This window comes from Talpa occidentalis, unplaced genomic scaffold (assembly GCF_014898055.3).
Source record: "Talpa occidentalis isolate TD23 unplaced genomic scaffold, MPIMG_talOcc4v2.1 talOcc4.15, whole genome shotgun sequence".
Classification (NCBI taxonomy): Eukaryota; Metazoa; Chordata; class Mammalia; order Eulipotyphla; family Talpidae; genus Talpa; species Talpa occidentalis.
Window position 1 is genome coordinate 37,850,061 of NW_023601543.1, and position 13,109 is coordinate 37,863,169.

The window sequence follows — 13,109 nt, forward strand, 5'->3', positions numbered from 1 at the left end:
CTTGCCTGCTGCTCCCCTCAGCAGTGTATTTGTTCAGTCTGCCTGTTCTGTTCCCCACTCTGTCTCTGGAGAATCCTCTCACCCTCCTGCGCATCTGGCCTGTACCCTGGTTCTTGTATAAATAAATAAATCTTTAAAAAAAAAAGAGGTCTGGGTCTTGGAATGTTCTGAACTGTATGAAAAACAGTTCAGATGGATATTCTTTGATAGTATTGTTTCTAAGAATATTTAATAGAGACTTTTTGAAAAATAAAGCCAATGCAAATATTTGATGACAATATATCCATTTTAAGTGATATAGTCATTGTAATGGTTAATAAATTGGTTTCTAATTATATTTCATAAATTTCCATAGAGTTATGGCAATTTTAGTTCTCAGTAAGATAACAGAATGGGTGATCATTTTGCACTATGTGAAACAACCCTATAAAATTCATTTCACCTCAAACTCAAGGAAAAATAGTTACTTCCCTCACATGGGCAACAAACTGTTAAAAATGACTAGTAATATGATATGTTATAATGGCAACATTATTAATTATAGTCATTTGATTTTAGTAAATAGCTTCTGGGAAAATGCATATGAAAACACTACACAGAATTCTCAAACATGCCATTTGTGTTTTTTTTTTTTTTTTGACAAGTAAAGTTGTGTTACTTTGGCTTTCTCTTGGGTTGACATATAATTAGGTTTTTTTTTTAATAATAGATTTTATTTTTATATTCCCCATACAATTGCAACCCCCTCATTTTGACCCCAATCCCTCCCCTCCCACCCCCCACCCCCCAAAAAAGTGCCTCTGTTTCATAGTGTTTTGTTGATTTTGATTTTCACTTTCTCGTAGTTATTCATTTTCCTGGTCCCTTATTTAAGTTTTCTAGATTCCTGCTATGAGTGAGACCATCCGGTATTTTTCTTTTTCTTTCTGGCTTATTTCGCTGAGCATGATCCCTTCCAGTGCCATCCATGTTGCTGCAAATTGCATGTGTTTATCTTTTTTGAATGCTGAGTAATATTCCATGGTGTATATGTACCACATCTTCTTGATACAGTCATCTATTTTGGGGCATTTGGGCTGTCAAACATGCCATTTGAATTAGTACCTTATTGGAGGGAATATTAGCATATACATCTCCTTAAACTAGTTCTACTTTTGCCAAGTTTCCTTTTATTTTTTTAAAAGCTGATTTTTTTTAAATTATTTATTTATTTACACAAGAACGGGGGTATAGACCAGATGTGCGGGAGGGTGAGAGGATTCACCAGAGACAGAGTGGGGAACAGAACAGGCAGACTGATGAAATACACTGCTGAGGGGAGCAGTGGGCGAGACAGGAGAGGTCTGCCGCGCCATGAGGGACCCTTGCTGGCCAGCTGGGATCGAACCAGCACTGCAGAGGCTGCGTACAGCTTCCAGTGCAGCTCTCAACTGCCTGTGCCACCAGGGGAGGCCCAAGTTTCCTTTTTTTTAAGCCTTTTTTAAAAGATTTATTTATTTATGCATACAAGAGCTGGGGTGCAGGCCAGAAGTGCGGGGAGTGAGAGAATTCACCAGAGACAGTGGGGAACAGAACAGGCGGATCTACTGAAATACACTGCTGAGGGGAGCAGTGGGCAAGACAGGGGAGGTCTGCTGCACCATGTGGGTTAACTCCCTGCCCGGCTGGGGATCGAACTCATGTGGTGCTGCAGTGGCTGGGGATAGCTTCATAGTGCTGTGACTTAACTCCTTACACAACCAGGGAGGCTCTACTTTTGCCAAGTTTCTAAACACAAAATCATACTCAGGTTGTGTTAATGTTATTAGCCTCTATCATAAAAATTGATTGAATTTCTCTCTTAAGAATCCTTATTTGCAAATTTTTACATTTATCATATAACTCTAAAAACAGCCTGCTGCATAATTAGGATTTTTAAAGCAGTGCATGGTAGACTAAGGATTTCCAGCATATCTATGTGTGGAATGTGCTCTTGTTCTCCCCTTGGTTTTAGCAGAAATTTGGTAGGATGCCCTAGAGTTTCTTTCATTTTATTTTCATAGATTTTTTTTCTGACACATACTACAAGATGGAGAAACTTAAAAAATGTTATGCCAGATGAAGATGGCAGGTGGAGAAGACCACCTATTTTATAATTTCATTTATATGAAATGTCCCCAAACAGGGAAATTTATAAAAACAGAAAGCATGTCAGTAGCTGCTTAGGACTAGGGAGGCTGAATATTGGCAGGGAAGATAAGATAGGGTGTTTAATTTTAAGGTGATTACAAGGTTCTAACATCAATTGTGGTTCTGTTTGCATATATCTATGAGTCTAATAAAGTACATTGAATTGTATACTTTAAAATGATGAATCATATATGTAAATTATATCTTGCTAAAGCTATTAAATATGAGGAAAGGAGTTTATACACAGCATCTGATACATTGAATTCATTCAGATGTCTCTTTCTCCTAGGGAGTGCCCAACTAATTAAAATCATGAGGCACCTGTCATATGCAAAACATTGTGTACCATTGTTGAATGAAGTAAAAGATAATAGAGCCTCCAACCAAAAAATCTGTATGTTCCACAATGTTCATAGCAGCATTATTTATAATAGCTAGGACATGAAAGCAGCCTGAATGTCTATTAATGGATGAACGGATTAAGATGGTGTGATTATATATATACCACAGTGAGATAACAGAATGGGTGATCATTTTGCAGTATGTGAAATAGACACACACACATATACCACACACACACACACACATATATATATATATACACACACATATATATACACCACATATATACTATATATATAGCATGGAGTATTATATAGCCATGAGAAAGAATGAAATGCTGTCATTTTAAACAAAACGGAGGGAATTTGAGAGAATATGTGCAATAAATTAGGTCATAGTGATAAAAGCAAATACTGGACATCTAACATAGCGGAGAGTTCAATAATATAAAGCACTTAAAAAATTCTAGTGGACATCAATAAATAGCCCGAGTGTTCTGAAGTTAAGAGGAAGGGAGAGGGAAAGGGACAAGGGAACACGAGGGATGGTGGTGGGAAATATGGTAATAATAAAGGAAAAAACAAATTGTAAACAAAGTGAAAATGAATATCAGCACTTATTTTTGTGGCTATTAAATGGTTATTAATTTTAAAAAGTAGCAAGAGAGTGGGCCTCCCCAGTGGCACAGCGGTTGCACGCTGGGTTGCAAGGCTTCCCACAGCCTGTGCAGCACTGGTTCGATCCCTGGCTGCCAAGCAAGGGTCCCAACATGGAGTGCAGACCTCTCCTGCCACACCTGCTGCTCCCCTCAGCAGTGTACTTCGTCAGTCTGCCTGTTCTGCTTCCCACTCTGGCTCTGGTGAATTCTCTCACCCTCCTGCACTTCTGACTGTACCCAGTGCCTGTATAAATAAATAAATAATTCTTTAAAAAAAAAGTAGCAAGAAAGTTGCCTGTTTGATGGAATTTATAGGGTTACAGTTCTTGATGAAGTGCAGAATCTTTACACAGGGGTACTACTGAGCACAACAAAAAACAACAGCAAAAATGATTAAACACCTTCGACTGTCAAGAAGACTAAAAATGCAGTAGGGGAGATGATACAATAAAAACTGTAACTTTTTTGACCATGTAGTACATACCTGTAGCTGTGCCAAAAGCTTTAAAAACTATTCTGTCTTATTTTTCTAATGATTCTATAAATACTATTATTTTTCTGATTTTGTATCTGAGGAAATTGAGGTATACAAAGGTTAAGTGATTTTCTTACGGTCATGTATCAAAAAATAGCAGCGTGAGAATTTCAACATAGTTCTTAGTCAAGAGTCAATGTCCTTAATGACTAGAGTTCATAAGTACACAGAACATATAATACAAGGGAGATTAAGCAAAGTGCCAGGGGCAATAGAGCCATCTGAAGAAAGAACACATCTATTTGCAGCTAGCAAAGACTAGGTATGTTTGACAACAATTTAGCTACAAATCTACCTTACAGATTAAATATTTTTTTTTGTAAAATAAACATAGTAAAACTGAAAAGGACCACAGATACTCACAATGTCAAAGTTACAACTTTCTCCTACTAGACTTATAATAAAGGAAAAATACTTAAAACCAGAACTTCAAGCTTTATTCATTTTATCTCCAATCTAATTCTTTATCTTCAGTCTGAGATCTTCCTTTTTGTGTTCCAATTACACTGCTAATCTAGATTGTACAGATTGTTCCTGTCTCTCACCTACTTTTTAATTGATTTTCCCAATTCATCTCTTCCCACAAAGTTAGTTAAATATTGTGGTTAAAGATATTTTTATAAATCACAAAGCAAACTGCTAACAACAACTTTAGTGCTTTTCACAAAGGATAATCTATTTTGCTTAAAATCTGGAAGTTATATATTAAATGTTTACCTAAACTTACTTAGTCTTTCTACATATTTATATAGCACCTTTTCCCCAAAATATTATTTTTATTAAGGTAAAATTGGTTTAAGCACTGTATATGATTTATGGGAATGAATAGGTTCACACTTCTTCAGGTGTATGTTATCATACCACACCACCATGAAGGTTCACATCGCTCCTGTCTCTACTGTTTCTTCTGTACTTAAGTCTATAAAGAAGCATCCCTCTTCTTTATCAAGTCTCCATGAATGCTTTTGAAATTTCCTTTCCTGGGCCTCCCCTGGTGGCGCAGCGGTTGAGCGCTGGGCTGTGAAGCTGTCCGAAGCCTCTGCAGCGCCGGTTCGATCCCTGGCCGCTGGTGAGGGTCCCACATGGCACGCAGACCTCTCCTGCCATGCCTGCTGCTCCCCTCAGCAGTGTATTTCATCAGTCTGCCTGTTCTGTTACCCGCTCTGGCTCTGGTGAATTCTCTCACTCTCCCACACTTATGACTGTACTCAGTGCTTGTATAAATAAATAAATCTTTAAAAAAAAAGAAATTTCCTTTCCAATCCATTTTTAGAAGATTATTTTCATTATTATCAGAGGAATAATGAATAGTGTAGTTCCTGGACAGTTAGCAGTGCTGATAAGAAATATTATGCTAGACTGCCCACTTCCTCATAACATAAATATCAATGCAAATAAAATAGCATTCCCTTCTACTATGGTATAAATGATCACCTCTGAATCAATCGGCAGACTACAGGAAGATGTGATAGAAGATATGTGAGTTATGTAAATAACGAAGTATAAATTTTCTAGAGTTTTGTGTTATTGGTCAGATTAGATTAGTTAATGCTGTGGTTTAAAAAAAAAAAAAAAGACCTCAAATCTCAGTTCTTAGCACATAACAGTTTATTTCTTACACTTAAAAGGTTTGCTGCAAGTCCATCATCTCTCTAGTGTAGATCCTTACAAACAGTGACCAAAAGATCCAGAGAGCATTTATCTTGCAGGTTCCCCATTTGGAGCACATTCCTTACAGATCATCATGGCAGGTAAAGAAAGAATGCTTGGAAGGTCATGCAGGACTTTTTGCCACTCCATTATTGAAATGACACATCACATCTTCAAGATCTCTCTGCTAGAAGTAGTCAAATGACATTGCCTACCTACAAGAGGCTGGGAAGTGAATGGGAGCACTTAGTACCTGATAAGCTATTAATGTATTTACCACATTCTACAAATAATAGAAGCTTGTTTTCATATTTTAATGAGCAACAATTTTGAAAAACTGTAGATGGACACAAAATATCCCTTTACTATTATAGTTTTTAATAGCATATATATGTATATATTAGGAAACAGCTAAAGTTATGAAGCTTCAATATAACTTAAGTTGGCATTACATTTATAATGTTCTAAGAATCTTTCCACTGCAAAAACTTGGAGAGCCAATATGCTATTTATGTACTAGATGCTTTCTATCTTTATAGTAATTTACTTATGATTCAAGGGCACTAACAAAATCAGCTATTTAAAAAAATAGCTATTGGTTCTCTCATGTCAAAATACTTTGTATATATGACCTTACAATATGCACATTCTCTGTAAAATTGTTTTGGGAGACATCAAATTTTAATTCATATAACCCTGATATATAAAAATGTAAAATAAAAATAATTTTTAACATATTGCAGCATTAGTGGAAAATATGAGTCAGCAACAGACATGAGGTACCAAATCTTAGTAAAATATGACACAGGAAGATCTAAATTTTACTCCTACTTCACTTCAACATTAATGCTTAAGACAACACAGTTATAAACAGAATATTTACTAAGATTTTGGCAGTTTTATTTAACAAGACACATAGCATTATAGAGGTCTGGTATTCAACTTGCTTACAGTAAACCTGCTTCAATATAAGGCATTAATTTTTTTTTCTAGAAAACCTTTTCAATACTAAATATTTGACAAGTGTGAAATTAAACACAATAATGAAATCAATTTAGTAAAATTAAGAAATTACAAACTTGAAAGTTGTATACTACACATAAATCATATAAAAAAAGGATTACTGGTTATATAGAAGATTTCTGGGTAATCAAAACTTAAGAGTATAAAACATGCAAAATATTTCAGAATCTTTAGTAATCAAAAAATACCAGGGCTTATTTAAAATTATTCCCTTCCAAAGGGTATCAAAGTTAATTCAAATCATGTAACACTCTAACACTAAATATTATTCAATATTGTTGTAGAGGCAAATTTCATAAAATTGAGGGTTTCCTTATACTGTAAATTACTGTCTTTCTTGTTCACTTGAAACAGCATAAAACATCCCAGAATTTCACAAAGTAAAAAAGGAATGGCTACTGTACTGGCAAAAATAGAATGTTAAGGATCAAAGGCACACTATTCAGCTAGCCAAAGTGATAGCAAACTTTCCCACACAAGTCCTTTCCCATATAAACACAAGTTTACTGAAAGAAAAAAAAAAAAAAAAACTTCAAAAGCAATGATTTGAAACATCAATGTTAAGACCTTACTTCAAAAGCTACTCATCTAGATTTCTGATTATATTTTAAAGATATATCCAAATTCATTACTGTTGACATTCAATGCATTATTTCCATCAAATTTATTTTACTCTCTAAAACATTTTAACTCCAAGAATTTTAACCATTAGTATGAGAATAGGGTTTTAGCTCTCAGGGGAATTAACCACTGGAAGGAAAAACACAGAACCAAAATTCTATATGTAAGCTACAGGGGACAATTATGTCCCCATCTGGCACAGTAGCATTTGACTGGCAACTCAAAGTTCAGGAATGATTCTACTAACAGGGAAACTTACACATTTTGGTAAATATGCCCTAACATTCAGAATTGAAGTTTCCTTTAAGATCTTGCTTTTTTAAAGAAGGAAATCATTTTTGTTTTTTTTTTGTTTGTTTGTTTTTTGACATTCATTATCCTGACTTATGACTTGAACCTGACTTCTTTTTCTTCTTTTTACTATGCTTCTTGTGTTGTTTCCTCTTCTTTTTCTTTGCTTTTTCTGTTGCTTTTTCTCGCTCTTCACATCTTCTCTTCTTTTTTGCTTGCACCTCCTCTTCATAGTCTGATTCTGACGAGAGCTCAGATGATAAAGGTTTTTCCTCAGGATAGCTCTTCTTTCTTTTTTTGCTGAGACTTCTGATATACTTCTCTTTTTCTGTTTCATCCTTGGATTTCTTTTTCTTTTTTACAGATTCCTTGCTCTCTATTTCAGTTTCATATGCGGAACTTTCTGATGATTTGCATGCCCGGTTCTTCTTTTTCTTTCTCTTTTTTCCTTGTTTCTTTTCCTCATCCACAGCATCTGAAGAACTGCTTGAAGAATCAAAGCTTGATGAAGAAGATGAAGATCGACAAGATTTCTTCTTTTTCTTTTTCTTTCTTTCTTTTTTTTTGGATGAGCTCTCATTGCCACTTAATAATTTCTCTCTGCTTTTTTCTAGCTCTTTCTTCCAATTCTCATTCATTTTCTCTTCAAAAGCAGCTAATGCCTTGGAGCCTTTCTTTTTATTTTCTAATTGTTTCTTTACTTCTTCCCAAGTGGGCCTTGGTCGATTCAGATAATCTTGTATTGTTGGACCTGCAGATTGAGTTGGGCCTCTCCATCTTGCCATTGCTATAGGATTCATATAGGCTACTCGATTATCTCGCTTCCCCATGGTATCTGGTGATTCCCAAAGTAGACTATCAGTTACTAAGAATAATAAGGAAAGATAACCCTCCTTAAATTCTTCATCTGCTGGTATCCCGAGTGGGCTCCATTCTGAGAGAGAAGCAGAAAGAATGGTTATAAAACACCTTTACTATAAGCTTACTCATTGACTATCACATAGTAGATATTTTCAAAACCTTAGATCATGGGGAGATTATAAACATTTAAGTTCTTTGGGTATTTTAGACATTTGTGGTATGACTATAACATGAAGTTTTTTTTATTATTTTTTTCTTTTTTATTATTTTTTATTTTTTACATCAATGTTCATTTTTAAACAATATGTGCTACCCCCACCTCAGGTGTGGTCCCCATAGAGTTTCCTTCACCAATGCACTTGTGCACCATCACCACATGAAGTGTTTTATATACCTCCTGTAAGGTTCTGGCATCTAAAATTTTAAATAAATATTTCCATTTATATTGCATGATTATAATTTTTTCTTATATTCTGCCTTATCTGGTATAAAGAGATACATTTCTATAACTAAAATGTGTCCCAGGTAGACCTCCTCCAATTAAGAAAAGTGCAGCAAAATCTACTCCTCTCTATGATGAAAACCTAGAAGTAATACCTGAAAATTTCTACTTCCTCAATTCTCAACCTCTATCCATTACTAAATCCTGATGTTTAAACATCCACAGGACTCATAACCATTCACTTCTCACAGAGTATGCTATCATCAACTTAGTTCAGGCACCATCATCTCACACTTAGAACATCAATCTTTGTGGTATATATTAAGTGTTTATTATCAGCAAAAGACTATTTGTTTAGTTATGGATAGCTCACATTTGATCTCTGGAGTAAATGTTCTAATTCTGTCCTCCCATTTCACAGATGGATAAACTTAGACTTAATCTGAGCAACTTGCATAAAATTAGAGCTAATAAATGTCAGACGCAATGTAGCCTGACTACAAAACCCCTGCACACTTAACACTATATTGATTCCTTATGTCAACCTCTTAGTTGATGGCCCTATTTCTATCCTTACCTTGTTGCATTATGTTCAAAATTGCAGTCGGAAAGATCTTAAAACACTCAGTGTTTTTATATTTTAACGAAAATCAAATATAAATTTCTACACAAACCTTATATTATGTGCCCTGCTTATCTCTCTTACTTTTATTTAGACTGACTTAACTCTTTTCTCAATTTTATTTTCTCCAGTCTTCTTTGGTTTCCAGAAATTGCTAAAATTCAAGTGTAGCCATTATGCTCAGTTCCATCTCATCATTCAAGTCTCAATTTCAATGTTAATTCCTCAGAGAGGCAAGGATTAGGTTGAACTAAAACATGACAAGTTCATGTGGTTCAACCTTATACTAATGTAGGTTGCCTCTGTAGATAGTATTTTCACCATTCTATATCCAATTTCTTTGTTTATTTTGTTTGCAACATTTAACAAATGGATAATTATTTTATTTGTTTGATTATTTGGGTAGTGTGTGTATGTGTGTGTCTCTGTGTGTGTGTGTGTGTGTGTGTGTGTCGCCAAAACTAAATTTAAAGCCAAGAAGTTTAATCACCACGTTTAATCTATCTTATTCACCATGGTGTTCCCAGTACCTAACATGGCATCTGGCCCCACTAAGTACTCAATAAATATTTCCTTAATAATAAAGAAACAAAGGAATAGATAGATGGGCCTAACTCTGGGAGAGAGGGCATTCAGAGAAGCCTCCTGGATTTGGTGATGTCTGTATAGGACTCTGAATGATAAACAGGAGTTCACCCAGGAAATGAAGGACATTGTTGTCATAGGAAGCAGTATATTAAAACACACAAGGAAATGAAAAGGCACCATGTATTTATGTTGACAGAGCCTAATGTGATTTAGGGCAGTAGTAGGAGGTGATATTTACAGATAGTAAATAGCCCAATCATGGAGGCCTTCATAGGACATTTTTTTTAAATCTTTTTAAAAAGATTTATTTATTTATGCATACAAGAGCTGGGGTGTCGGCCAGAGGTGCACCAGAGACAGAGTGGGGAGCAGAACAGCAAAACAGGTGGATGACTGAAACACAGTGCTGAGGGGAGCAGTGGGCGAGACAGGAGAGGTCTGCTGTGCCATGTAGGTCAGCTCCCTGGCAGGCCTGGGATGGAACTTGTGCTGCTGTGGCTGCGGATTGCTTCATAGTGCTGATGCTTAACCCCTCAAACCACCAAGAGAGGCCCAAGACAATTTAAAATCTCAGATTTTGTCCTAGAGTTGTTAGCAAGCTAACAAAGTCTTTTAAATAGAAAAGAAAGATGACAAAATGTAGCATAGATTTTTGTTGTTGTTAGGCACCATCTCGACACTGACCCTTTAATTCAACCTAACACAAGCACAATGTTACGGAGGCTTCAGCGACTCTTGGTGATAGTTTCTGTCACTTGATTTGCTTTGTTCTTCATCTTTTTCTTCATAATATTCAATTTGTCTAGCTTCTGCTAGGTTTTTCTGTCATTTCCATTCTTATCCCTACTCTAAAGATCTTTCAAGTATCATTGTTTTTCTGACTGGATCATCAAAAGCCTTAAAAGACTTTAGTTCCTATTCAACTTGCAGGTTCTTTATACTACTTAGAATAGTATACTCTATTCTATCTTCAGTTCCTTGAGATCTATCCCTGACATCAGCTGGAAAGATAAACAAAACCCAGTGCACAAAGGTTTTGGTGTGAACTGAGTTGCTTGGAATTTATTCTATGGGATTTACAGTCAAGGTTAACAGTGAGATATTGATTACTTTAAGTAGAGTGTGATATGGTAATATCTGAGTGTTTAAGAGACAGTTCTTTTACAGCATGAAAGATGAAGTGAAGGTTAGTAAGAATAAAGGAAATTGGAACACAAGTATTCATGCAGTCAATAAATGAAAGAATATGAATAAAAACAGTGGCACTGTGAATGAAAGGAGTGGGAAATATATGAAACATATTGAGGAGATTTACTGAAATTAATAACTAATTGGACACAAAGGGCAAGGGAGACAAACAAATGTAGGACAATTTTCTGACTTGAGAGACAAGATAAAAGGCAATTCTAATGACTAGGCAATAAAGGATATTACACAGACTCTGAGAAATGCAGTAGGTTCAGTTTTGGACTCATAAAATTTGAGGTAGCTGCTTGTAAGACAGCTAAATGAGTGTCCACATAGGAAATTTTGTGTGGTATTGGCACTCTAGCATGTGATCTGAGATCTTATAAGATTGGCAGTTATTGAGTGGTACCTGAAATCATGAGGAAAAAAATTTCCTTGGAGGGATTTCAAATGAAATGAGGTTTGAACACTGGATTGATTTCATAGCAACATGCAGAAGATGTAAAGTCCACAAAGAACACTTCAGAAAATTAGCCAGAGTGGTAAGAACTAGACCATTATCAGAAAAAAAAAATGTGTCACAGAAACACAGGGGGAAGAATAAAGTTTCAAGGTGACAGTAATCCTCAAAGACATATGTTCATCAATTTCATTTGAGCAATTTTTAAATACCAAAAAATTTGGGAAATACTTAAATATTCATTAATAATGAATTTGTTAACCTGACATCTAAAAACATGTTGTACAGAGCTAGCTTATCAGTAATTTTTACTTACTAATTATATCATTACCAGTAGCAGTTGTCATACAATATTCAGGAATACAGGAAAGCTTAATACTGGATGGAATATCAAGTTTCCACCTAATGCCCCCACTTAAACTTTTCCTTTCTTCACTGAAATAATCTGCCTGTATCAGGAATCTGTAAATTCCAGTGCATTTGTTTGAATTGCTCCAAACTCAGTAACTGTAGATAATTTTTTTCCTCTATGGAAGAAGTGAATTATAACCTGAAATTCCTCAATATCCCAGAATATGAGTATATAGATCACTTAAGCAATCCTTTAAATCTTCTGATAAGCAGATCTATTGAAACATTGTAATCTATTGGATTTAATTCTTCATTATGGAAATAAATTTGAAATCCTGAAAATTGGACAAAGACCTGAAATATTTCTTGCATGCTCAAATTGAAGAAAACTTGAATTTTTGTCAGTCTGAATTACTGGATTAGAAAAAAAATCATGGCTCTATAATTTTATTTTGAGCACCATACAATCTAAAATGGGGGGAAAAAAAACTTACCCTAAGGTTGAATATGAATGATTATATATATAATCTGAACATATATGATTAATTTATTTAGTCAACAAATATTTACTAAGAGCTTGTTTAAAACACATAGTCATTGACTTGGGGGCTTACATTATAAAGAAGGGAGATAATGAATTTGGATTTTACTTCAAATATATCAAATGAATACTGAGGTTTTAATAGGAAAGTAAAGAAGTCAATAGAAAATACTGGGTTGGGAGAGAAAGACAAAAAAGTTAAATCACATAATGAGGAAACATGCAGATAAGTCAGGGAAGTGTTCTTAAAAAGCAAACAACGGGTGTCACTTATATGTGGAACAGAGAGAAACAAAACAAAGTGTCATAAAAAAAAAACTCTTAAAAATCTGAACCTAGAATTGAGACTACTAGAGGGGAAGTTGTTGGAGGAAGAGCAAAGCGTGGGGCTGCGGAGGCGGGGGGAGTGGGGGCAATGGACTATGGTAGACGTCTATGGGAACCTTGGTGGTGGTTGTGGTGTGCTAACTATACCTGAAACATGTGATCCTATACCTCTAAATCATACACAGTGTTGTAAAACAATGTTACCTCAATAAAAATAAGTAATAAAAAAACTGATCTTTTCTGAAATTTATATGGGGAAAATGAAGATTGTTCTAGAGAAAAAGATTTAAAAAGAGTTAAATGCCACAAATGAACTTTGATTTTATCCTGGTTCAATAAAAAACAGGTATATGAGGTTTCTTTCTGGAACAATGGAAATGGTCTCAAATTATATTATGGTGATAGTTACACAACTTCTATAAATTTGCAGTAATCACTGA

The 13,109-nt window shown here is 35.0% G+C and overlaps 1 protein-coding gene across 1 annotated transcript in view; it reads right to left on the minus strand.

The window, feature by feature from the left end:
• Positions 1 to 6,983: 6,983 nt before the first annotated feature.
• The window catches only part of FAM133A (family with sequence similarity 133 member A), a 31,361-nt gene continuing 25,235 nt past the window's right edge, over positions 6,984 to 13,109 (minus strand). The window contains exon 4 of the mRNA XM_037512999.2: positions 6,984 to 8,223. Within this exon, the coding sequence (XP_037368896.1) occupies positions 7,373 to 8,119 (747 nt within the window). The 5' untranslated portion in view covers positions 8,120 to 8,223 and the 3' untranslated portion in view covers positions 6,984 to 7,372. The remainder of the gene's footprint in view (positions 8,224 to 13,109) is intronic.